This window comes from Rhinolophus sinicus, linkage group LG16, assembly GCF_036562045.2.
Source record: "Rhinolophus sinicus isolate RSC01 linkage group LG16, ASM3656204v1, whole genome shotgun sequence".
Classification (NCBI taxonomy): Eukaryota; Metazoa; Chordata; class Mammalia; order Chiroptera; family Rhinolophidae; genus Rhinolophus; species Rhinolophus sinicus.
Genome location: NC_133765.1, coordinates 16,559,006 through 16,586,452, shown reverse-complemented (window position 1 = coordinate 16,586,452; position 27,447 = coordinate 16,559,006). Strand labels below are relative to the sequence as shown.

Below are 27,447 nucleotides of genomic sequence, written 5' to 3'. Positions count from 1 at the left end.
AATTACATAAATCTTGGCACCTCTGCATAATTAAATACCAGACAGTTGTGAAAAAGACAACTTTCTGAAAAATACTTAGTCACCTTGGAAAGTGTCCCAAAAAATGTTAAATGGAAAAAAAATCAGGATTTAAGAGTATATTATGAATGATGCAGTACACCAACGATGTAAAATAAACACCTTTGTATAACAAAGCAGAAGGAAGGAGTCAAAATGTTCACAACGATTATATCAGAGCAGAGGAATTATGGATCCTTTTCACTTTACTATTTATAGTTTCTGTATCTTTTCTACAATAAACATATATTCTTTCCAAGTTAGGAAAAACTTAGGGGTTACTTAAAAATAACTAAATCAAAGGTAGGTTCCCTGGCTAGACACACAGATGTGGCTAACCTATGGTACACACTGATTAGCCTATGTTCTGGAAGCACACGCCTAAGCACACCCCGTTTATTTTCCGTATTTACAAAAACAGTAGCAGTCCAAGGCGTTGAGAACCCACTTGCATGCCAGGCACTGTTCCAAGTGCCATCAACTTTATCTTCAGGGGAGAAAACAGACTTTGAGGAGCTTGCCAAGGCCCCACGGCCACTCAGTGGTGGGGACAGAATGTCAAGGCCTGCCTGCTCCATTCTGGAAACTAACAGCCTGGGGGCTGCACGATAACTAGGGACAATCGACATTTCTTAATTTATAATCACAGCTCCTCCCTTGTCCTCAACAGGGCAGTATGTCAGCTAGTCCCTTCTCACTGCTCCTCTAAGCCTCTTATTCTGTAAGGCCCCATCTCATGGGGAAAGTGCAGCAGTGGTTCAATAAACACTTGCCTAGTCACTGCACGGTAAACAGGAACTACCTGCAAAGAACAGAATTCACAGCGTGGCACACAGGGATCCCACACTGCCTGGGGCACCACCCCCTCCCCAGCCCATGAAGGAAGCATTAAATCCTGAGTCTTGCTTGACACTGTAAATATTCACTGAGAGCAGGCAGAGGGAAGCAACCCAGGGGCCCCAGGGGGCGTCCTTCCCCACAATGAGGTACTATTCCCAGGGGAGAGAAAGAGAATGGCTCCTGAGACACCCCTCAGACTGGTTAGAGCCTGTGCTTTCTCGGGTGCTGAGCACCGCCCTGCCCCATCAGAGCAGCCATCTCATCCCGATGCCAAAGGCTGGACACAGCGGGTGCCCTTGTCTCTTGTGCATAAGGATGGGCCTAGCTGTGCACGATCCTGGGAGACTTGAGAAATTAGTCACCCAGATCACTGGTGGGGGCCCAGCAGAGCAAAGCTGAATGAGAGCGAAGGATCTTTGGATCCTTTTTGGCACCAGCGACTCCCTCTTAGCCAAGATTTTCACACAGAAGGCTCCTTCTCAGTTAGTTTCCAACTTGGCTGTCACCTCCTCAGAGAGGCCTTCACAACCCTCACCACCCTGCCCCGTTTTGTTCTCACCATCTCCTCCCACGAAGCTCACCTTGTCTGTGTAATTACTTCCGTAACCCCAGCACCTAGAACAAGGGTCAGGAAACCACTGTCTCCTGATCCACCTGTTCTTGGAGATAAAGTTTTACGGGAGCACAGCCACCCCGGTTCATTTACTTAATGTCTGTGGCTGCTTGTATGCTACCAAGGCAGAGCTGAGTTGTTTCAACAAACACTGTATGGCCCATAAAACCTAAAACATGTACAATCTGGTCTTTAACAGAAAAAGGGGGTTGACCTCTGCCCTAGGCACAAAGTAGATGAACAGTAACTGTCTGGAGAAGGGGAAGGTGGGAAGGGAAGGGGCAGGAAGGGGAGGGGCGGGAAGAAAAGGAGAGGGAAGGAGGAAGGAAAGACGAGGAGGACAAAAGTGGAGACTTGGTAAGGAACTGGCAGCCACATAACATGTCTAAGGGGAGATGATGGGGTAGGAGGCTTCACCTGCCTCAACCTCTCCAAGAGGTCTCTCTGAGGGTTTGAAACCTGAGTTTGTCTGTCCCCATGTACCTGTCTCCCTTGGATAGCCTGAGATTAAGCCAAATCTGTCCCTTCTCATATTATCACTGTGTTCTGATGACAACCTCCACCCCCTGGCTTTATGATGAATAAGAAAGGCGAGATGAGTTGGGGGAGCCCACAGTGGTCTGCTGTCACCTGATCACCCCAGACTGGGGGAGGTGGCTGCCAGGAGCTGGATGTGGACTGACGAGGAAGCCGCCCTCTCCCCGACCCCTGCCAGCATCCCTGAGAAGGAACCTCACTCCCTTTGTTCTTATACTTTACCAGGTGCACTTAAATCATTTAACAAAGAAAGCACTGTATTTCAACCAAGATGGCACCTGGAGAGTCGGCCCTGACCAGCAGGGCAACATGCTGAGCCACCCGCCTCCCTACCTTCAGGGCAGGCCCCTTCTCGCTGGCCCTCTCGCTGGCGCGCTTTCCTTCCAGCCCCAGCTGCACAAACAGCTCCAGCAGGTTCATGAGCAGCTCATCCACGAGGTGCTCGTCCTGGATGTTGGCGGCGATGTTGGCCAGGGCATTGATCACCGCCAGGGAGCAGTGCCTAAAGGGGAGGGAGACACGACAGCTGCCACAAGGCCGGGGGGCCCCCCACTGCAGCAGGGAGGCAGGCTGATTCCATCCAGCCTCACTGCCCCCTCACAGTGCCTGTGAACAAAGGAGCCCTCCAGAGGAGTTGAAAACGCCATCTTTGTGAACAACGGCCGCTGGAGGGAAGGCAGCTGCTGCAGAAACGACTGTGATCTCTCGCCTGACGTGCACTAAAGGCCTCAGGACTGTTCAGGTTCTAGGAATCTGCACGTTGAGAACTTGGGACAGTCTCAGGACAATTCCCTCTGGGTGTCAAGGACTTACTACATAGTTAAAAATGGATGTATACTCCCAGGCATTTCCTGGCTGGACCCTGTTTTCCCCCTCAAATGACTGACAGCCTGATTCATAACTACCACCCATAAAACTTTTGTCTGATGATCAGCTTCTTCCCAACACTGCCTCCACCCTGGGGCTGGTGTTGGCATTAGCTCACATCACACACTTAGGAAGTGTTTAGTGGTCTTGGGACAACCTGCCTTGGGATATCACTAGCCCCACATAAACCCCGGAAGCAAAGCTGACATGCCCCCTCAGCCAGATTCTGTGAACCAGCCAGGCTGGCCAGGCTTCTGTGGGCACTGGGGGCAGCCAGACCCTGCCACTTCCGTGCTCTGTGACCCCAGGTGATAGCTGACTTTTTTAAGCCTCAGTTTCCTCCCGAGTAAAACAAGGATAATTCCCTCCTCACAGGGTGCAGGAGAAATTAAACACTGTGTGAAGCACTGAGCCCACCATCTGGCCCCCAAAAATCTAAGAGCAAATGGCAGCCACAATAAGGGCACCCATTTCACAGATGGGTAAATTCCTGGTAGGTGAGGGCAAATGAATGGCAGTAAATGCTTCCACTGGTGAGGGAGAGAACAAATCACTTTTGGTGGCAATATACAAAAACGATTTATGGAAGAAGAGGAAACTTGAATCAGAAGTTGAAAAACTGGTCGGCACAGGGAAAAAGTAAATCCTGTGCACAGCAGGGCCAAGAGCAGCAAGACAGATGCAAGGGTCAGAAAAACAGAGCAAAGACGGGGTGGGGAAAGTGAGAGGGACAAGGAGGTGCAGGAGTCACTTTTGGAGCAAGGAAGCAACGTGGCAAAGAGGTGTTTTGGTCTGTGATTCCGTTTGATTGCAGAGGTCAGGACGGACAGACACAAGGAAGGGCTGGGGAGCTGGCCACCTCCCCAACCCACTCCTCAGGCTGTTCTAGTAGCTTAGGCTCGTGATAGTAGAAGTGAGAAGGCAGCGAAATAATACCAGTGCTGAGAGCTGGCATTTATCAACAGCTTTCACATATATGACCTCAACTAATACAACTTGAGACATGCTCATTTGATGAATGAAGAAACTGAGGCACAGAGAGGGTGAGCGTTTTCTCAGGTCACGCAGCCACACTCCCACCCGTTGAGCTGGATGGGAGAAAAAGAATGCCAACAAAGGGGCAACATCTCTCTCTTCCTGCCTCAACCTCTGTCTTCCTGACTTTACTTCCCTCTTTCCCTCTCTTCCCTTGTTCTGACAAACTCTTGTGAGATCTTCCAAACGTGGAAAAGCATGTCGCTGTCCTCAGGACATTCCCAGTAAGGGCAAGGGCCAGACAAGGAAACACATCTCAGTCTGCCGGGAAAACTGGCGAGACTATACACAAACTTCAAACATTCAAAGACATTAAGTGCTCATTTTCTCAACCCTCCAAATCCCACCTCTCTGAATCTATACTGAGGAAAGTAATCACAGATGTAGCTACCGTGTTTCCCCGAAAATAAGACCTAGCTGGGCAATCAGCGCTAATGCGTCTTTGGGAGCAAAAATTAATATAACACCTGGTCTTATTTTACTATAATATAAGACCAGGTCTTAGACAATATAATATAACACCCGGTCTTATATTAATTTTTGCCCAAAAGATGCATTAACACTGATTGTTCGGCTCGGTCTTATTTTCGGGGAAACACGGTAGTAAGGTGTTCAATGCAGCACTTACAGCAGAAAAACTGGAAGACGACCTTACATCCAAGCTAGGGCCTGCTTAGACAAATCACGGAGCTGCTATATGATGGGACATTATGCAGCCATTAAAAGCGACACGCAGAGGAACGTTTATGGCATGGCTGATGTAGTGCTATGTGAAAAAGCAGGTCATCCAGGTGGGTAAGTCGAGCCCATCTGGACTCAATCAGCCCCAAGTAGTGGGCATGTGGGGTTTTTATTTTCTCACCTTGTGTGTGCACTGGTTTGTAGCATATTTTCTTTCGTAAGAAGAAAAGTTTATTTAAAAGACACATCCCCAGAACTCACATTTTTTAAAGGGAGCTGAATACTGTATGATCTAAAGCAACAATGAGGTCAGAGAATTACCTGTAGCCATGGTCCTTGTAATCCTTGGTGGCCGAATACACGACAGAGCTGGCCTTCACACTGATCTGCTGGAAGAGATTCCACACTTCCTGATAAATGTATTGCTGGAAGAGAGCAAAGGACACGGTTACCAAGCCACGACTCTTCCATGAAAGCCCCTCCTTGGAACACAGAAAAGGCCCCTCTATTGTCATTCAGTGGGAAGGCGCCTGAATCATGGACCCTACGGACCTAACAGACCTTCAAGGGCATCCATTCCTAAAACTTTAAGCAAATTTCAAGCTAAAAGGGAAATAACTTCCATTTAAATCCTATTATGTTATTAACATCAGCAAGAAATTAGTTTAAACTTCTTTTTTCCCCAGCACTCACCATTACACTATTCTCGTACTTAAAAAAACAAACAAAAAAAACCCTCACTATTCAGTGTTTAGCATCTAGCTGATCTGCAGTTGTGATAGCTGTGAGCATTTGCTGATCTGCAGGGTAAATTTAATCTGTATTTTTATATTCCTGATAGTCACAGGAGTTTAGCAAAGTTTGCACAGGTTAGTGGGTTTCAAGGCTGGGGAGTTTCCTTACATTTCCAGTGATAACCAGGCAGCCCAGCTGGTCGATGATAAGCACGTCAAGCGGGGAGGGCGGCTGGCAGAATTTCTGCTGCAGGATCTGCAGAATTGGCTCCATCACCTTTGGGGTGTCCCTCAGGGCCACTGCAATGTGTCCCAAGGCTCGGATGGTGTGGTCGGGAATCAAGTGAGCATCCCTATGGGAGGGAAGAACAGACGTGCCCTGGGAACAGTCTGGCACGCAGCTGTGATGTAAACCCGGAAGCTGGACCTGGACCTCAACGTCATCAGTCTCTCAGACGAAGCATTCATCTGAAAGTGACAACCTGGGATCCTTCACCACCAGCAGAAACACAAAGTCCCAGGCACTAGGCAGGAAGCCAGAGCTCTTTCTTGACTCCCAAATAGTGGCCCGCAATAGACATTCCAAGGTGGACTTCCCCTGAAATTGTGGGACAAACCCAATGCACAACTCCATGCTGTGCAAGAAAGCAGCACAGACGTGCACAACGCTAGCTGCCCCCACAAGCCCGCAGAGAGCACAACTGACTGCCCTCTGGGATGGGACGTACTTGTCACTCTCCTGCGAGATGTAGAGCCGGTTGGAGAGGCTGGCCAGGAAGGCCTCCACGATCACCGCGTCCACTGTCAAGCCAGCTTTCAGGCACCTGAGCAATGAGGAAACCCACAGGGCATTAGGCATCACAACCAAAGCTGTTTTGTGTTGTGCTGTTTTAATTTTTCCTTTCTCAGGTCTACAAAGTTTAAAGAACTGTGCTGAACACTTTTTCCCTGGAAACTGAATGAAAGTTATTACACAGAACAACAGCAAAGAACTGCTGCAGATTTTGTCTACTTGGTAAATATCTCAGTCAGAAACAACTTCATTATTTTGCGCAGAACAGTTTCCTTCATCATGTCATACTCACCCTACCTCCCAATTTAAAATTTCCTGTACTGTTCCTTAACAAAAGTAACAGTAAGTGATTCAAAAGACAGATGGTCCTGAGATGGCTGAGAGAATATTAAATTTATGTAGCAAGGTTTTAAGAGCATGGAGAAATGCTTATAATCTAGAGAAAAGAGGAAATTTTAAAACTCTCTAAGAACATAAAATCTTATCAGGCATCTCTCTCTCCCACTCGCTTGGCTCCCAGGCATCCGAGACAGAAAAGAATGAGGGTTCAGAGAGGGGGCTGAGCTACTGTCTCGAATTGGCTTCTGAGAGCCAGGAGTCAGAATTGAGAGATACATTTCACGTAAATCAAAATGGATTTGTTTCCTAAGTTTGGAGAGCAAGAGTCTACACAGCAGGGGCCTCGGTAGCAAGAGACACTCAATCATATAAAACCTCTCATTTATATTAAAAATAACACAAGAAAAAAAGATAAAGAAAACATGACAAATGTTGTTACTCTGGATGGTGGACTAATAGATATTTCTTTTCTACTTTTCTACACATTACAAAATTTCTCTATTTTTCTATTATGTGTAAGATCAGGGAAAGGCAGGAAGCTTTTTTAAAAAAAAAATACAATTCCTATTTTTAGATCAAGTGTAGGCTTAGAATAATCAAAAACAAGCTTTGAACAATGATAAACATTCCTTATTTTGTAAGAGTTCGTTGTGTCTGAAATCCCACTTCCTTCCTCACCGGTGCCCACCCCCTGGCCTGGCCACCCACCTGCAGATGTTGTCGATGGCGATGTCGCGAAGCTGCTCGTACATGGAGGGCTGGCTCTTCTTTCCTGACATGACACTCAGCGTCGACTCAGAATGCTCGTTGGTTACACTGATTTTTATATCATTGCCGGCAACTGAATGCAAAAGTTCAAATAAGTACCTGGGTAAGCCTGTCACTTTCCACCCCCTTGTCTGTAATTCGAAACCAAATAATAGGCCAATCATTTTTAGCTTATGAAAGAAATCACTCTAAAAAGACTTGACCAAAAATTTCAGAAACAAAAGTGTCTGAGAACAGGAAGGATGAGATAAACATATTTAAATCAAAAGGGAGAACACTTAGGTTATAAAGTGATAAATACGTAAAATAGCAATTTCTTAAGAAATGGTTCAAAAGGCCTGATGAAAACCCACAGGCACCCACCCGAAGGGTTATCTAGCTAATGCGCACGAGCCAGTAAGGGCTGGGGCGAGGGCGAGTGCCAGGGCCTTAAAGCCAGAGGGACCCCTCCTCACTGCGGGCCGGCAGAGTCTTTCAGGTACTCGAGGTTGGGTTTCTTCATCTAAAGGGAGAGGATAAAACATCTACCTTCACAGGACTATGGGGAGGATGAACTATACTACAAGAGAGCCTGGGCTCACAGTGGCTATTTAATTAATGTTACTCATTACAGGTGACCTGATTTGCTCTGGGCCCATGCCATTGTCTGTAGAAACCATATGTTCCCTTGGAGCGAGGGGACAAGATAAGATTGCGCACCAAGTTGCTGGCCCAGGGTCTGGACATGAAGGACTCACACTTCAGACAATCTCAGTGAGAGAGGGGCCCAAAAGCAAGTGGGACCAGAGAGGGGCCTTCAGTGGTGGTGGGTGCACATAATGGGAGGGAGGAAGGAAAGGGCTGGAGCCCTGAGGGGATCACACGGGGGAAACCACGAGAAAAGGTGACGAGGAGGAATGAGCCCATGCGCACAGCCCAGCCACAACTTCTCAGTCACAGAACTGTGTTGGGCTCACACATCCAGGCATGTGGTCCTTTTCTTGGAGCCTCAAGAACACACAGGGGCTGGGGGCTGGAGACACAACCTTGGGTACAGCCGTCCTGTTACCTGTGTGGTACTGACTGTGGCACTTATAGAGCTTCACCAGCACGGGGGATGGGACGACGAGGAAGTCCCGTAGAGACGGCATCACCGAGTGCACCACCACCGGGAACCTCTCACACAGGCGGCCCAGACCCTGCAACACACCATCGACCTGTCATGCAGCCCAGGGAAAGGCCAGCTGGGCCGTGAGATGCTCAACCCTTCAGATACCCAAGTCTGACCAGAACCTTCCAAGGTCAAAGCTCCCAGGGGCCAGCTGCCCACTGGGCACAAAGACAGGAAAGGGGGACGGTCTTGACTTTCCTCCACCTAAGGGGGATTGTATTGTTAAGGTATGTCCATTTCTTTTTGAAGCAAAACAGCGGAGAAAGGGTACAAAACATGATTTCTAAACAATGACAGGTGTGAAGTTACTGAGGTTTGCAACAAGGTAAGAGTCTCGGCAGAGCAGAGCTGGTACCACAAACGTCAGGAGACGTCCTCTCACATAACCCTCTGGCTCCCAACTCCTGCGGCCTTGGGAATGGCCTGGCTGGCAAGTACAGGGCAGCCTCCCCACAAAGGAGGACCAGCTGCCCCTGGACCCCACTCACAGAAATCCTGGCACCCTGGTGGTAGCACCCCAACCCCACCCCCACTCAGGGTGAACTGTGTCCAAAGCAGGCTCTAGTTCAAGTTCCTAAAGAAAGCCGCTCCGACTTTGCTGCTGATATGCCAACCACAGCCTGAATGCACAACCAGAGGCCTTGTTGGTGGGATCTTAGCCTCTCCCGTGTCCGTGAGACTGACCTGCAGACAGCAGATGAGCAAGGGCAAATGAGCAATGATGACTTTGCTGGATGTCTTGGACTGCAGCTTCTCAGACAGCTTGATGCAAAGGTTTTCTGCACCTAAATCCAAAACCAGAGGAGGGTACCAACAATTAGTAAAGGCCAAAACTTACAAAATACTCCTTCACCAATTAATCATATAATTCACCTACACCCCAGAGACACCCTTTTTTGCAGGGTTTATTAATATTGAGAGGTTACACCAGAAAGTGTTCAGAGGCAGATGTCCTAACTGAAAGCTCAGCTCTGCTCCTCTTGTGAAAAGACCGTCCTGCACCCCGTGACTGCTTTCTCGTCTCTGCTGGCCCTGGGCCCCCTGTCCCGTCCCCACAGTGTTCTGTGAGCGAGAACATGGCTGCATGCTTCCCATTCTGCTGCTCCCCCTAGACAAGCACCTTTTCCTCCAGCACAGAGCTCCCTCCTCTCCATATAAAAGTCCAATGAACCAGCAGGAAGTAGAGAAGAGAAGACACAGGCCCTGCGGCTTTGGCCATGTCCGCCTTCCCCGGTGCGGACACTAGACGCCCAGGGCGTGGCAGGAGCTGATGCTCACTCACCCTGCTCATCCTTCACGGCCCACACCATGAGGTCCACACAGGCGGCGTTCGCCTGGCAGCGCAGCTTGAGGGGGCTCAGTTCATTGTGGATGCGGTCTGCATCGTGCAGAATCTTCTGAAGCTCCCCCTGGCTTGTGTTGAACTGTTCCAGCACAAAATCATGGATCTCCTTCACAAAGGCGGTTGGAAGGTCTGTAGGAAAGAGCAGGCACTGCAGCTGGAAACAAAACTCCACCAAAATTCAGGCAGCCGACTGTGACGGTCTACAGTCCTTCCACTCTAACAAAAACCCAAGAGGAGCGTTATTTGCTGCTGGCCGCTGTGGTTCTAAGAATGCCCGCTGGGGAGGTGGCCAGTTAGCTCAGTTGGTTAGAGCGTGGTGCTAATGACACCAAGGTTGCCGGTTCGATCCACCATGGGCCACTTTAAAAAAAAAAAAAAAAGAATGCCTGTGGGGAAGAGTTTGGACTGGCTGGGCAGAGATGCCCTCTACACACGTGCCACCTGGCACTCAGAGCAAATGATCATTTCCCAGGGAAGTGAGAGCTTTAAGAGGTCAATATACTGAAACCTGAAGATATGAAACATATAAATTGGCATGTATCATCACTAGAACTGGTCCAATTAACAACAGGAAATACTTCAGTTATATATATATATATTATATATATGTATTACTATTTTTTCCCAGTTCTATTGGTATAATTGACATACATCACTGTATAAGTTTAAGCATAATGATTGCACAGGTGCATAGTGACTTTTTAAAGGCTGTCAGTTATCAGATAAGGGGAAAAACTGGTTGTGGCCTGAAGAGAATGCCCTGGCGACAGGCCTGGATCTTGGAGTGCCCAGAATCTTTTCAATCTCTCATCCTTGGAACCTGGAAAACTCAGAAGAACCACTGTGATGGGCATAAGTCAGACTAGTTGAGGAAGCTGGCAACACATAGCTCAGATGGGAAGGGAGGCTGCAGGGACTCCTGGGGGTCAGGCGGAGCCCCTCCTGTGTGAACCTACTTCTGCTGTGGCCCCAGCCAGACTCAGCCTCCGCCTCCCAAGAGCCCTTGAAATCATATTAGGAAAATGAATTAACTAGATTATGGCATATCTACATGATAGATAGAATATTATATGGTCATCAAAACTTACGTTTATGAAGAGCATTCGATAACATTCTGGAAGAGCTTAGGAAAAGTGTTTTAAAAATATACAAATAAAGAGATGGAAGGAAATGCAAAATTTGTGTGTGTGCTGCTCTATTAATATATTATCTCTGAGTCATAAAATTATGAGTACCTCATTTTCTTTTGTTTTTAAACTTTAGAAAGTAGACATGTTAAATTGTATCCACGATCAGGACAATACAACACATCCATGTCAGAAAAATACCTGAGGAAATAAACCCACCAAAAAAGCCATCATTGATGCCACTAGGGGAACAGGATCGGGGACACTTTTTTTTGTTTGCTTTTTCTCCAAATTTTCAGTAACGTGATCATGTTACTTGTGCGTGCTTTTAAGTGTTCCCAGCAGAGAGGAAGCACAGGCCTGTAGCAGTGGCCCAGAACCCAGTCTCACCGCATTGACACGCATGTGCCAAGTCCTCACCTTTCATGTAGTACAGAGTGTCGCGCAGCATCTTAAACATGGCCACATACAGGGGGTCGCTGAACGTGAGGTAGTAGAGATCAGCACTGGGGTTGGCCTGCAGGGGAGGCAGAGGCATGTGACTGCAGCACAGAAACGCTCCTCTGGGCCTCCCTTCACCTTCGTGTGAGGCCCGGGTAAGTAATTCTTACATTCATGACTTCACATTGTAAGTGGAACAACCATTTACCATGATTCACTACTTGAAGCACTTTAATTACTCTCTTCACCCTCTTAAGCATCAGGAAAATAGCAGGTTCATACCTCCTGAGATGTCTGTAGGGGAGCAGCCACCTGCACCCTTGAAGGAAAGACCACCAACCTCTTGCTCACCATCTTTGAACTCAGGGGGACATGGGAGGCGGAGGAGGAAAGAGACAGTGAAGAGACCACCAGACCGTGGGATTCCATCCTGCCCTCCGCTCAAGCGACAGACACCACAGCCAGGGCACCTTCAGATTCAGCTTATGTTTTGTAACGGAACTCATTTTAAATTATTCTTTTAAACAATCTAATCTCGTATGTAGCATTATGTTTCCTCTGGAGAAGAAATTCACACAAGGTTTCCTGAGATGAGTAAGATGCTGTTCTTAACTTCTCCAGATTCCCACTTTAGTAGGATGGAAAGGCACAGCTTATTATAATTCTTGACACACATACAAGTGCTCTGCAAACACAGGCGAAGAGGATGAGGAGGGAGAGGAGGCAAGACTGCAGTGGGGCCAGAGGTTGTGTGGGGCGGGAAGGGGCCTGTGATGGGAGGCTGGGGGAAGGTGTGAGAGTCACGTGGAGGGGATGAGAACTGCCTGAAGGACGTGAGAGTGACCAGGATTTCAAGAGGGCACTGATAACAGGAGCTATGGTTAACAAAGTGCCATGGGGGGCACTGGCTAACTGCTTCCCAGACACCACCTCACAAGTTCTCACAACGTCCCTGTGCGGCAGAGATGAAAAGATGAGACTTGCTGAGGTTAAGGTGACCCAGGGGTCTGATTCCAGAGCCAGGAGGAAGTCACTGCAGTCAGGGAGCGGAGAAAGGGAGCCAGAGAATATAGCCCAACTCCACCACTCCCTAGCTATGTAACCTTAAAGCCGTAAGCCTCAGTTTCCCCATCTGTAAATGGGGAATTTGCTGTCGAATACAATGAGCAAGTGAGTCAAGTCCTATTGCAGTGTCTGGTACATAACAGGCATGTAATAATTACCAGTAATTATTGATAACTGAGTATATTATATACACCCTTTTTGAAAGCCACAAAACCATTGCATGAAATGGACACGTGTGCTCAAGTCCAAATTATACAACAAAAATACCAGAAACTCCTCTGGGGAAGAGGGTCTCAGAGTCCCATTACTTTCAGCCTTCCCTCTACCCATAAGACAAGCCCTAAAGGGGATCCCCACTGAGACCCAACTTTCCCCTCAGGCCCCAGATTGACACTTCCTTAAAGAGGGGGTGCAGGCCCAACAACTGGCCAGTTGTTCTGACCGTCCAGCCCAGGTGCCAGCCCTGGTCCTCCTGGTCTGCCCTAGGTCACAGGTGAGCAAACTGACAGGAAACCCAGCGGCCTCTGAGACCGCAAACAGTAAGAGAGCAACAGCTCAGGCCAATGGGCTGGGCACAACTGGAAAAGGTTGAAGACAAGGTAGTAAGTGCCAGACTGTCACCTGGAGAGTTACAGGAACTGTGCTCTTCAGCCAAGAACTGACCCAGAGCAAACCACGCGCAGCACATACATCTGTCGTTTGCACACTGCTTGCTGGGAGCCCGTGTAGGGCAGGAGAAGACACGATCTGCAGGCACAGAAGGTCCCTGGGGTTCCCCCCTCTTCAGAGCTGACCCCAGTGATACCAGGCACTGTGTGCCTCCCCATCAGGTGAGAGAAAGAACATCCTTCACAAGGAATCTGGGTCCAGCACACGCCCACGGCAATCCTCAGCCTGGCAAATGGCAATTGCTCTGGATCCCAGCACTCAAAAGGGGACAGACCTAAATGTTCCCTGAGGTTTTGAGACCTCCCAACACCAACATTTAACGATTTTATAAATAATGCTATAGACCTTGGTTCCAGATACATTAAAATCCAGGGTCTGTACGTGCCCCAAAAGTCTGAGGGAGTGTGTACTGAGCCCAGAGAAGTGGTTTTGGAAGCACCAAAGGAGCGAGGAAGGTAAAAGAGCATGGGCTTCAGTCAGGGGACCCAGCGAATTCCCAGCTCTCCTGGTGACCGTGTGATGAAGTAAGTTAGTTAGTCCCCTGAAGCTCTCTATTTCACCTGTGAAACGGAGACACTGACCTCCTCACAGGCACTGGGAGGTAGTATATATTTAAAAGAGCCTGGCATCGAGCAAGCTTTCAGTTGATAGATGTGTTATCATTATTGGGACAAGGGAAGTTGAGCTGAAAACTCACTGCCAAACCCTTCCACTCCAGCCCCACACAAACCCTCCCTGCTCTCTTCACACACAGGTTCACGGCAGGCGGATCTCAGCATGACGTCCACCAGAAGGGACGTACCTCTATTACACCGGCTGTAACCGCATCCAAGGATTTGAGAACAGGCTCCTCAACAATCTTCTTCACCTACCAGGGAAACAAGGCTTCGTGAGGCACTTGACAAACACAGTGAGAAACAGGAATGCCAGCTCCTTCTACCAAAGAATAAATTGTGTTGATGGAAAAACCACATAACAGGCCCATGTGGTGAAAGATGTGATGGAAGAATAGGCCACAATATACAAATTATGGCTCCGTATCAAACCATACCCACAAAATGCCCTAATTCTGCCATCGCTTGAAACTTCTTTTCTTATCTAGATTGGAATGACATAAAAACAGAAAAGGAACCAACTCTCTCAAATGTGCTGATGTTAGATTTCCGTTTCCAGGATGTGAAAACATTCAGACTCCAGGCATCACTGCCATTTTCTCCAATCCCCTCCCAGATGTCAAGGGCACCTTCACAGCCAGCCCTTGGGCACTGATGGCTGCTCCCTCCTCCCCAAGCCTTGCGCACTGGCTCTTCCAAAGATATAAGAAGAGCCATTTGAGAGTCCCATTTCAGGACTCTGACAATGGCAACATGCCCTCTCTGACAGCACCTCAAAGGCCATCCAAAGGTACCCAAATATGAATAAGCTAGGTTTTGTATTGATCCGAATAGAGCAGCCCCTGAGAGGGAGTTAGGTGCAATGGAAACTGGACTTGGGGTCAGATTCCTTGGGCTGAGCCTTGGCCCTGCCCTTGGCCTATGGATCCTTGGTATATTTGACACTTTCCTTACCTCTAAAATGGGGATGCATTGCTGCCTCCCCCATATGGTTGCTGCAAGGATTAAATGAGAACATATCGCACAATTGTTTTCTGAATGTTAACTCTCTTTCCTTCTTTAGCCTGAAAATTATGGCTACTAAGTTGTACTCTTAAATACTGAGAAACTCCTAGTTTTTCCTTTAAAAAAAAATACGGGATTACATCACTGGCAATTTTACGTATTGATACACCCATGGTCTGTTTATCCGTTAATGCTCTGCTTACCAAGTTTAGGAGTTCCCGAAGCATTTCTAGTGGAATACTGAACTCCTTATAGGTGACACCATTGAATAGAGGAGACACTGAGAAGCTGGAACTGATGGTGGAGAAGTAGTAATCGGGCTCCAGGACACTCCCATCAGGTAAGTAAGAGACTGATGGAGAAGAAAGCAGGAAAGTCATTCACAGTAACATGTGAGCAAGATACCTTCTCCAGCTGATTCCCTCAGTAACTAACAAAGGCATAGACTTTGCTTTTGTTTAGACTCCAATTCCTTGTTTTTTAATTAAGAAGCAAAGGCTAGATTGCAAATCCTTGGGGAGTGATGCCAGGCTCAGATATAACCATGTCCTATATTTTCAACCCAGACAATGTAACTTAACAGGTGGGAAGAAAAAAAAAAAAAAGAATTACATACACCTTTTTAAAGGTTGAGAGATGTGAAAGGTTGAGATCTACAGGGCCCCAAAGATATTTTACCACCAAAATTAGAATAAAAATGCACACTACTAAAATTTTAAAGTCAGAATAAAAATAAAAAGCCAATCATCCAACACTTCGTAACAATATCAATCTATAAAAAAACAAAGAATAAATGTTATGACTTTCTCAAGCACAGAAAAAGCAGAGTTGCGTTTATCCCAATTGTGTCAAAGCTGATGTGTAGTCTCTGATGAAGACCTGACTAAAGGTCGGTGGGTCCCAAGAGGGGAAACCAGCAACTTACAAGGAGGGGATGGGCGGTAGTACTGAGAGGAGTGAGACGCTGGAGGCCAACATAATAAAGAACCACTGAAGGAGAGAATGATGCAGGAAAGAAGGGAGGGAGAGAAAAAGGCTGGTGTAAAGGGCACAGCTGGGGAAGAAGGTAAGACGTTATGTGTGTGTACAAAACGTATGTGAATATATACATTGTGTGTACAGGTACATAGATAAAATGGAGTATTACTCAGCCTTAAAAAGGAAAAAGGGGGATTCTACCATTTGCGACAACATGAATGAATCTGGAGGACCTTATGCTAAGTGAAATAAGCCAGACACAGAAAGAAAAAAAGACTGCATGATCTCATCTATATGTAGAATCTAAAAAAGTCAGAGACACAGGAGCAGAGAGTGAGCGGTGGTTACCACAGGTGGGGGTGGGGTGGGGACATGTTGGTCAAAGATACGAAGTTGCAATTATGTGGGTTGAATAAGTGTAGAGAGCTAACACACAACCTGATGACCATAGTTAATAATACAGTACTGAATACTGGACATTTGCTAAGAGAGTACATTTCAGGTGCTTTCACCCACACCCACACCCAAAAAAAGAAAAAAATGGTAACCACGTGAGGAGATGAGTATGTTAATAGCTTGACTGTAATAATCATTTTACTGTATATATAGAGTGCCAAAAAATGTATACACATTTTAAGAAAGGAAAAAACTATATTAAAATTACACTGATGGTAACCACTGTGAGCACCTCTCGTAACTGCAGAAGTCAAACGTGACTTGTATTCATCTTTTGTTATGGGTATATATTGAGTATTACAATTTCAATACAGTTTCTTTTCTTAAATCGTGTATACTTTTTTTGGTACCCTCTGTGCGTGTGTGTGTTCATTATCTTAAGTATACGCAAGTGTATTTTTAAAATAGTAATAATAAAAGACAAGAAGTTTGTGGCCAGAAGGCATCTCCCAAATGGACACCATGACACGAATCTGAAGTCCTGTGTGGCCGAGCCAGTGTGCAGTGGGCATAGATGGAGGCCAAAGATGAGAACTGCAGGGACCAAGGATCTAAGATTTGGGACTTATGCAGGGGGGTGTCACTGAAAGTTTTTTAGCAGGAAATTAAATGATAAAATTTATGCTTTTAAAAAAGAATTCTTAAGAAGAATTCTTACAGCGCTATGGAAGAGGAACTGGAAAGAGAGAAGGGGAGACTAACTGTAAGAAAAGTCTGAGTGAAATGGGAGGGATGGAGCAAAAAGAGAAGGAGCTGGGCAGCCGGATGGCTCAGTTGGTTAGAGAGCGAGCTCTGAACAGCAGGGCTGCCAGTTCGATTCCCACATGGGATTGTGGGCTGCGCCCCCTGCAACTAAAGGACCACGACTTGGAGCTGATGTGCCCTGGAGAAACATACTGTTCTCAATATTCCCCAATAAATCTTTAAAAAAAAAAAGGGAAGGAGCCGTGGTTTCCTGCCTGTCTCTTCGACAATGAGGCGTACTTTAGACAGTGAGAAAATCGTCCAACCAGCTCACCTCCACAGGAGAGCGGTGCTCAGGCTGTATCTGCTGAACAAAGCTTAAACAGTGAGTCCACACTTGGGCCCCAATCTTGAGTACTCACTGGAAGTGCTTAGAGAGGGTGGCCCCACTGGGGAGGGGCCCATGAGTATAGAGAGCGATTTACCAAGGAAAGAGAAGCCTTCGAGGATACAACATGGCCGTCCTCAGATGCCCCAAGGGCATACAGGTGGCAAAGGGGAGGTTTAAAGTCTGGAGGAATATATTCTAGGACAAGTGGTTCTCTCTGGGAAGTGGGATTTGAGTGGGTGGACTTGGCCTTTACATTTTAACATATACATAGACTATAACATGTTATATTCTCACATATCCAAAAGATACTACCTGCAAAGTTGCCCACATTTGAGTTCAGATACTCCCCTTTAAAAAAAAAAAAAAAAATTCCCCTCACATCTTTCAAGATCCTCTTGAGAAATGCTCTTTTAGCGAATGGCATCATCCGAAAATGGAACAGAAGGCATGATGAGGCATGGAATTCTGATTCCCCCTCTCCTATCACTTACTCAGTCTTACTTCCCTCGAGGATAAATTGAAGGCAATTTTAATACATGTCTGACCCTGCACAGGGCTATCATATGAATCAAATTCAGTACATTCTGTGAAAGTGCTTTGTGAACAGTGAGGCTCTATAAAAAATATAAAATGCTCTTTAATATTACCTATGTACTTAATGACCCTGAAAAAAGACATAAGAGAAGGACCCACCATTAGTACTTCTCCCTGAAAACCAGTGCTTTCACAGGTTAACATACTAAAATTCTAATCCCAGGCACAGGGGGGTCTGTAGATTATTTTCTGCACTTTTCTTTCTGTTTGAAATATTTTCCAATTAAATTTTAAGAAGTTTCAATGCAAATGAGTAGTCTGTAAAAGCTTGACACTCGAGATGTGTGACAGCAGAGCACTGGCATTACCATCCCTAACATGACAAGAAATCATCACTGTGACCCTGCTATCGAGTGCTACGTCGACATTCTCGGCAGAAAGGTGAAACCCACCTTCAAAGCAGTGAAAGGCGGATACTCCAGGGGAACTGGGAGGGGGCATTCCACGTTCAGGGCTGACCTGAAACACACAACCACGCTTACACATCAGAAAAGACCAGTGAGACCTCAGATTCATCTTAGACAAGGTTCTTTCTGCCAACTCAATGGTTGGACTTCACATCCTGGACCAAACCTCACCTCCTCCCTGAAGCCCACCGCAGCTACAGCATTCTCTACTATATACCAAATCACTAAATTCTCTACTATATACCAAATCACTAAATTCTTCAAGTCTAACGTACATTTTATACTTGATTACTGAGCTGAATTATTCTCAGTGTTTCGTGTCTATCTTTTCTCCATGAGTCAACTATATACTTCTTTAGGGGACCAACTGTCTCCCGCTCAGAATAGAGTTTGGCACCCAACTGCTAGGAAACGAATACTTTGTGACTAGGAGATGACATCACTTAGAAATCTTAAAAAAGACACGGCCTTTATATTAAAGAGAATTCTAGTGAGACTACTTTAGGTTTTCTAAGTTTCCTCAGACTACACACAAGTGGGATTTTCTTCGTGTGAGCACTTAACAGACCTCTCTGCTCTGCTCTCTTCCCAGGAGTGCGGCCCCACCTGAGAGATGCTGGACACGCTGCTGGTCTTCCTCTTCAGGGTGCCCTCCTGACACACAGTCAGCAAATTGCTGGGGAGGATGGAGCGGAAGTCATTGAAGGAACGCCTCCGAATGCCTTCCAGCTCCTCTGGGACTCGGAGGGAATGAGGAGGGACTTTGGGAAAGAGTTTCGAGAGGAGAGACTCTTCTGTGTTGCTGTAACGCCCAAACGCTCGTGAAATTCCAATCAGGCATGGGATTGCATACTTGCAAAGGTATTCTAGAAAACAAAGTAAGACTGTTCTGATACCAGAAAGATACCTGCAAGAGAACCATACTGTACCAACCTACAACGCTGGCTCACAACTCACAACCCACCAACAAATCTGAAGGGTCAGAATAAGCCACAGCAACAGGGCCAATCTGACATTAACAACTTCAGACAATACTTCACACATACCTGCCCTCTTTGAGAGGTCTTAATCTATTCATGGCACACCCAAATCGATTATACAGCCTGTTATCAGGCACCTTTATTATACTTAAACAGTATATTTATTCCTCCTGGGATCATATTGACAGCCTTACACTAGAGGAAAAATGACCTTTGGAAGTCAGACATGTTATAAATGGTCCAGAAGGGTGAGGTGACTTGTCCAAGGTCACTCAGCATTCAGGTAGCAAAGCTGTGCTCATGACCCTCATGTGTCTCTTAGCTAACACACAACAAAGGCAACCTAATATAGAAAGGTTTTCATCCATCACATGCACAGGGTAGTAAAGAACAGAAAAAAAAAAGACTGGGAAAAAGCAAAGGAAACAATAATCACAAAATCACTTTTTTAAAAAGCCTTGATCTGTAATCATACCTTTTTCTTGAATCTCCAAGGCCTGGCACATGTCCAAAAGGACGTGCAAAACCTGCAAAAGTGCCTCTAGAATCTGTAACAGCCAAGGAAACAGAATAAAAAAACGTATAAACAGAATCAGCAAAATAGCACAAAATTAATTCAAAATTAGAAGCTTTAGACCTATCTTGTCCAACCTCATATCTGATACATAACTCCCCACGTGACAGCTCTGCTGAAGCACCTGTCAACTGACCTTCCAGGGACACAAACCCTCCCTCTCTGGGCTGGTCCAGAGTTCCGCCTAACTCTGGGCCAATGTTGTCCACCTGGGGCGTGTCCCCACCAGCTATCTGAGCCACGCCTTCCTCCTTATTCCTCAAACAGGTGACGGGCCTCCAAATCCCTTTTCATGGCTAAATACCCCTAGTTCTTTTCATCCATTCCTTACGATTACAAGTCCTTTATGATACTGATTGCCTGAGTCTGATTTTACTATAGTTCACTGTGTCAGAAACCGTTTTGAATTGTAGTGCTCAGGATAAAATATATTAATTCTAGGGATGTCGCGACTCACCAAGTAATCACCAAACTCAACACAGATTCTAGTCTTTCATGTACATGTCATTAGCTTTTGGCAGCTGCTTTATACTGCTGGCTCAATGAGCTCATAGACACATAAAATACTTACATCTTTTTAACACATGCTGCTCCCAAGCTATGCCACCTCTGCTTATGTAGTTGGTGTTTTCTGCCTGTCATTGATCCCTACAAAGCTCATGGTATTAGCTTTAGTTCAGCATACTGGTTGTTAATTCCTGGCTTTGTGTTACCTACAAATGAGATCAACTTGCTTTCTGAGCTTCATTCACAGCCCTGGCTCAATTTGCTTCAATGGTAGGGGGCAGGCTACCAAAGGCTCCTGGTGGGGCTGGTACCTCCCCAGTCACCCTTTCAGGGGGTCCTTTGGGCAGTTCTGAAAACCCTCTGAATTCTTCTGGTGCTCATCCCATATGCCAGCACGTCAGGAGAGGGTCTGTCCAAGGCCTTGATGAAGACCAACTAGACTATATCCACCTCATTTCCCTCTACTGCCCGTCTTAGAAAACCCAGGCAAAGAAGAGAATGAAGTTGGTTTGACATGACTTGTTCATAATCAAGTCAAAATTCTTACAGTTTGCTAATGCTACATGATGCTGAATAACCTATAGATGTGAAAAGAAATATTTTCTCTATTTCATATATTGAAGTTATGTCATCATCTTGTGTTACCTTCTCTTCTGATAAATGTTATTTATAGAAAAGCCCTTAACTTCCAGCCTGTTAACTTTTAAAATAATAAGATGTGATTCTAACATATCTGGCTATCTCTTTTAATCTTACAGAAATGCACAAGTCACCACACACTTACCTCATCCCTAAGTGAAGGGTCCCTGTACGCCACATCAGACAGCAAAGTTACCAAGCAGAAGCTGAAGCTCTCAGCAACTGGGAGGGCGCCTGGAAGGCATAAAGACGCAAAGAAGACCCATACCACAAATGAGACGCTGGGCCACACCTCCTGGCCACCCAGTTCAGTGTGTTCTCTCTCTCATACAGCCTGCCAAGGGACCGGTTTACAGTGGTGGCTGCCCTCGCTGACATGGGTCTCAAAAGAACAGGTCTGGGCCCAACATGTTTGCTAAGAAACACTCCTACCTTTCTTTTAATAAAAAAGTTTTGGTTCAATAAACTTAAATGTTTCCTAAGCCAATTTATAGTTTGACATTATAAGGCCTCTCAATATGACAGATTCCACTTTTTATTCCCAACCTGAATAAAAGTGAGAAATCAATTCTTGAGTATATGGAGGGTAATTGTCAAATACCTAGTACTGCTACTTTAAACTGAACTGAATGCTTGTATTTTCTTTTCTGCTTTATTTTGACAAATGGAGAAAATCCTAATAAGAGCTTCCAAAGAGTTGCTCTATTCCTCTTAGGTTTTTAAGCCCTTGCACTACTGAGCCTCCTAGCAGGGAGATTCTCAGGAGCTTGGCCTCAAGGTCGAGAACAGAGCACTACACCCAAAAGACCAAAAGCAAAGCAGCACTTCTATCAAGTACACCTTCAAAATGTTAGGACCATCGCTGTGTAGGTCCAATCACTATTAAATATTTAATCAATTTAATCAATACTAACTATTTAATCAAGGACATATAGAGCGGCCCACTATTTTATGGCTACATGCACAGTACACAGCAGAAGACTGTCACATTTCTACTTCTGCACTTGTTTCAAGATGCAGCTCTAGGTCTTTTTCAGACTTGACTGTGCATCAGAATCCCCTGCAGGGCTTGTTAAGATGCAGGCTTAGCCGCCTCCCAGGCCCCGCTTCTAATTCAGTAGCTCTGATGTGGGACTGAGAATCTGCATTTCTGACAAGTTCCCAGATGACGCTGATGCTGCTGGCCCAGGGATGGCACTCTGAGTCCATGTATTTAGAAGTGATACTTGTTTTGAAATAAGGGAACAGAAAAATAGAATCAAGGTCCACTGGTAGTCTACTTCTTCCCAAATTAGATAACAACAGTGGACACAAACGTCTGACCTTTTAAAAACGTGCTCCCTATATTTAATTTGTACTCCTTTACATTCCAGGATATGTGCATAATTTGAGATCTGCCTGTTTTAGGCACAGTATGTCACCAGAAATGACAAAAACCCAAACATCAAAGCATAAGCACGATGTTCATGAGAACAACAAAACCCATCTTTAGCAGACCGGCCACCATGCCACCAACAAAAAGGACAAGGGCCTTCTTTGCAGCCACCTGCTATATCTGAAGGTGGGCCTCAGGCAAGCTGAAACGCTCAGAGAGATTACGTGGAAACTTCAGTCTCATGGGTCGTAGATTCTAAAACATTGGAGGTCTTCCAAGCTAATTTTGGAGGCTTGGGAAATTAGTATATGAGAACATCAACGTTGTAAGTGTTTAGCGCAACGCTTGGCATACAGTGGACGTGTGTAAATATTTCGGAAGAGCGGGAAGGAACAAAGCCAGCAGGAGGTAGGGAGGGAAGGGCGGTGGAAGGGAAGAGGGAAAAAGATGATCTAACTTTCTCTTTGACCTTAAAGACAGATCAAAATAAAATACAAGTTAAAAAGAAATGCACCTGAATTTATTCCATTTCTAAAGGTGCAAAGTTTAACTGAAATTTAGCAACAGCAACAAAGTGGTAAAACTACCATGTTTCCCTGAAAATAAGACCTAGCTGGACAACAAGCTCTAATGTGTCTTTTGGAGCAAAAATTAATGTAAGACCCGGTTTTATTTTACTGTAAGACCGGGTCTTATATTATATAATGTAATATAATATAATATCCAGTTTTATTTTACTATAAGACAGGGTATAATATATGATATAATAGAATAGAATAGAATAGAATAGAATAGAATAGAATAGAATAGAATAGAATAGAATAGAATAGAATATATAATAGAATATAACACGGGGTCTTATACTAATTTTGGCTCCAAAAGATGCATTAGAGCTAACTGTCTGGCTAGGTCTTATCTTCAGGGAAACGGGGTATTTATAGTGAACGTGGGTTGGGTCCTGAACATCTATCTCACCCTTCCTTTTTGAGCAGCAATGCAGTTTGGAGAACTGACCTCATTCCAGGAGTGAGCCTAGTCATCTAAGGGTAACAGAGACTGGTTCAGGGACTGGCAGGTGACCCAATTCTGGCCAATGAGACGTGCGAAAAGGTTCCTGAAGGTCTCAATGTTCTTGCTCACTCTCAGAGTGCAATGGAAAGCTGGCTTGCTCGGCCCTGCCCTCCCCCTCCCTCGTCCATGACAACAGTGAGTAGGCACAGTCCATGTTGCTACAGACGGGCAGTTGTCCCACAGGCCTGGGTAGAACCATCTAGACGCATCCTAACTGATATGTTAGTATAATTAAATACTGATCCTTACAGATATTGAACATACACATTTTTCCTTGCACTTAGGGAACACATACAAAATTACCTCTGCCTTTACGAGCTGTGCTTTCTTCTACCCAATACACTTTTGGAAGACCTTTAAGAAGTCGAAGAAGGTAAGGAACCACAGAATCTTTGTGCTAAAAATAAATAAAAAATCATATTTACCAAAATAATACATGACTGATAGATTTTTTTTAGCATAGATTAAGGCCAAAATAAAGCATACCCACGTCCTAATCATCTTAAAGATGGACGTGCACATGACATCACACCCTTCCTGTTTCCCAGCAGCCTGCACCACAAGTACCTAAGGGAAGGGCTAAACCCTGCCCTTCTGGAGCTGAGTATTTGGCCTGGTTCTGGCCTCCTCGATGGCCTGGACCCCATGAGGGCCTCTGCAGAAGAAGGTATGTGTGTGTGCACACACTCAAAATTGCCTTCACTGAGAAGTGTTCAGAGAGCCCCCAAACCCTTCAGTGGGCCCCAGGATCAGCTCTCTGGACTGGAGAGAAGCTCACAGCCACAAGCTTCTAAACTTGGTGATGCTTCTGTTGTTCGTGGCCCTTGTTTGTTTATTTAATCTTCTGTTTCATGTTTCCTTTGGCTCCTCTCCAACTGAACATTAGACTTTATAGCCATCATTAGTCAATGAAAAAATTACTTCCTTCTAGTTTCCAAACTAGCTAATCAACATATAACTTCATAACCTTCCATGATTGCATCTTTTGGCTATTTCCCTATTTATAGATATTCCAGTTAAAAATCAAGTTAAGTGTGCTCCAGAGAAGGATACTACTTGGTGTTCTAAAACACTGAACAAGCATGGGGTGATTTTGAAAACAAGTAAATCCTGTAACACTCCTTCCACTGAAAGGTGGAGTCATTGAATTCACCCATCCTGGAAAGTGGGCTGCCTTAGTGACTTCCTTCTAGAGTATCTAGAGAGTAAGTAGTACACGAGACAGCCTTCCTAGGCTAGGTTAGAGAAGGCAAAGCAGCTTCTGCCTGGTTCTTTCTCAGGATACTTGCCCTTGGGATTCAGACACTATGGGGTGACACAGTGACATAGCTCAGGCCACCTGGAGAAGCCATGTACCCAGAGGTGCCCTGGCCAAGAGCCCCAGCTGAGGTCCAGTCCACAACCAGGATCAGTCTCTGGACACGAAGTGAATAAGCCTTTGGGTGATTCCAGGCCTCAGCCTTTGAGCCCCCCCAGGTGACACCTCATGGAGCAAAAACAATGACTCTTCTGACCTCTGTCTAAATTGCAGGTTCACGAGAAACAAAAAATTGTTGTGTTAAACCAGGGGTATCCAAACTTTTTGCAACGTTTTTCACCAAGGGCCATATGAGGTAAAATTCACAAACAGCCGGGCCCCTCACTCGAGGTGAAGTACGTATTGCCTCACCTGGTTTATTTAAGTAAACTAAGTATATTTTTGGAATTTGCTGCGGGCCAATAAAAAATGGATTGCGAGCTGCAGTTGGCCCGTGGGCCGCAGTTTGGACACCCCTGTGTTAAACCACTAAGTTTCTGGATAGTTTGTTATATGCCACAATTGATGACCAAAAAAAACAGACAACTTTCTTTGCGTGAAAACAAAACAATTTCTCCTCTAAAGGATAAAAAGGAGCTGGCTACAACGTATGTCCAGGATCCTAGTACAGTAACAGGCACAAAACTCCAAAGGGTCTACATAGCACGGCTCCCTGCAGAGGAAGTAGCCTCGGTGCTCTTCCCTATATAAACTCTTATTGCCTTTGTAGCATGTGGTGAGTGAACTACTTCTGCTACTCTGGCCACCGCTGCTGCCAGGGCAGCCCATGGTGTGGACATAAAGGAGGCCAATGCCACAGCCCATCCTGGATGGAGGCAAGGAACATAAACCCCACGTAGACCAAGAGAAAGCTGATCCCTAGGGCCTGGGGGACTGGTAAAGCATGCGGGGCTCCTCTCCCGGGGTGCGTGAGGCCGGCGGGCTTCCCTGCTAGCACAGGCAGACTATATGGCTCAAGGGACATCAACTACCACCCTGGGCGCCTCCAATCCTTGCCCGGAACCCAAATTACACCAAAGGTGATTTGTATTCATCTCTTCCTTGTCACCTGAAAAAGCCTAATATAAGTATCAGGGACTGTCAGGTAAACCTATCAAGTAATATGTTTGCCAAAGATATTTTCAAGTAATACACATTTGAACAGCAGTAGTTTCTTATACAGATTTTTGAAAATTATTTTCCTCCCCTTATGTTTATATTTAAATTTAAACAGGACTTGGCAAATTAGAAAAGTAGGAATGATTTTCTTTCTTTTCATGTATAAATAAATTGGATAATTAAAATGCAGCTTCTACATCTAATTTTGGGTTTTCATGCGCCTTGGTCAGATAACCAATTTAAGTTTTAAACTATTGATCTAAAATTAAAATGCTTATGTCTTTTCCAAATGTATAAACAGCTATAAAAATTCAAATATCTAACGTCTTTATTTCCTAACAGAGCATGATTAAACTTGGAATTAAAAAATGATTCTTGAGTGCTCGCTTCGGCAGCACATATACTAAAAAATGATTCTTGATTTGTAAAGTGCAAACTTAAGAGTAAAGTGACTATTGTGGTTTTTTAAAAAGCAAAAAAATTCTTGATAATGATAAAAATAAACAGATAAATAAATAAAAGATTGTATGTCCAGTGGTCAATCATTTTCTTCAATTAGTCTTGATAAATACTGAAAAAATAAAATAAAAAAGAGCTATACCATTTTTTTGGTAGAGCTACAACATTGGTTTTTAAGACATCTTTAAAAGGCAAATTAACATGTACTCTAAAACTTAATTTCTATCTATCATAGTTTTGAAAAAGATGGCATTATATCAAAATTATCTCAAAGATTACTACCGTGTTTCCCCGAAAATAAGACCTAGCCAGACAAGCAGCTCTAATGCGTCTTTTGGAGCAAAAGTTAATATAAGACCCAGTCTTATTTTACTATAAGACCGGGTTTTATCTAACATAATATAATATAAGACCCAGTCTTATATTAACGTTTGCTCCAAAAGATGCATTAGAACTGATTGTCCAACTAGGTCTTATTTTTGGGGAAACATGGTATCCTTTTAGAAGGAAAAAAATGGTTACTCTGAGCCTGACTGACAAGCATTTTACCTGAGATTGAAAATCAAGCCTATTCTAGAGGGCACACAATTACTTCACAAAAAATTTTAACTAACTTTCCGGCAAAAAAACAAAAACAAACAACCACTTTATTTTTTTTTAACAACATAATTTATTCACATAGTCCAAAAATCAAAATTTCCCAAGAAAGTGTACATTAAGAAGTCTCATTCCTACCTGTTGCACCTACCCTGTCTCACCCACTGCTAACCACTTTTAATACGTAGGTTCTATGCATTGTTCTGGCATTGCTTTAGGTAAACATAAGCAGGTACAAATTAAAATTCTAATTATACCCCCCTTTACAGTGCAGAAACACTTAATTTAGTAAGGACTTACCTGAAGATCAGACTCAATGAGAAAAATGCCCAACGCAATCACTGCATCTCGCCGTCTTTCATCTAATTGGAAGATCCCGTGGAAATCTACTGGGCACATACAAAGCAGCTTTTGGACCTAGAAAACAAGACCAAAAAATAAAACAACCATAGATTAAAAAATTATCAACCCACATTCAGAATAAACCAGCACCATAAAAAGCCATCGGTCTATATAACCAATAAGTCATTTTTTCCAATTAAAAGATCATAAAAAGGACATCTCCAGCTCCTGAAAGAATTTTACACATGCCCCAAACACACACTCTGAGGGACCAGGGCAGGTTACAATGATATACAC

The 27,447-nt window shown here is 44.9% G+C and overlaps 1 protein-coding gene across 1 annotated transcript in view; it reads right to left on the bottom strand.

Moving 5' to 3' along the window:
* Positions 1-27,447, bottom strand: part of PI4KA (phosphatidylinositol 4-kinase alpha) — a 109,844-nt gene that overhangs the window by 59,307 nt on the left and 23,090 nt on the right. The window contains exons 2-18 of the mRNA XM_019710135.2: positions 27,109-27,225; positions 23,640-23,733; positions 21,036-21,124; positions 19,646-19,718; positions 18,797-19,056; positions 18,176-18,242; positions 14,884-15,032; positions 13,864-13,929; positions 11,307-11,403; positions 9,697-9,888; positions 9,099-9,199; positions 8,313-8,442; positions 7,205-7,337; positions 6,093-6,188; positions 5,534-5,717; positions 4,952-5,055; positions 2,381-2,549 (exon numbers count right to left, since the gene is read on the bottom strand). Of these exons, the coding sequence (XP_019565694.2) occupies positions 2,381-2,549; positions 4,952-5,055; positions 5,534-5,717; positions 6,093-6,188; positions 7,205-7,337; positions 8,313-8,442; positions 9,099-9,199; positions 9,697-9,888; positions 11,307-11,403; positions 13,864-13,929; positions 14,884-15,032; positions 18,176-18,242; positions 18,797-19,056; positions 19,646-19,718; positions 21,036-21,124; positions 23,640-23,733; positions 27,109-27,225 (2,121 nt within the window). The remainder of the gene's footprint in view (positions 1-2,380; positions 2,550-4,951; positions 5,056-5,533; positions 5,718-6,092; positions 6,189-7,204; positions 7,338-8,312; positions 8,443-9,098; positions 9,200-9,696; positions 9,889-11,306; positions 11,404-13,863; positions 13,930-14,883; positions 15,033-18,175; positions 18,243-18,796; positions 19,057-19,645; positions 19,719-21,035; positions 21,125-23,639; positions 23,734-27,108; positions 27,226-27,447) is intronic.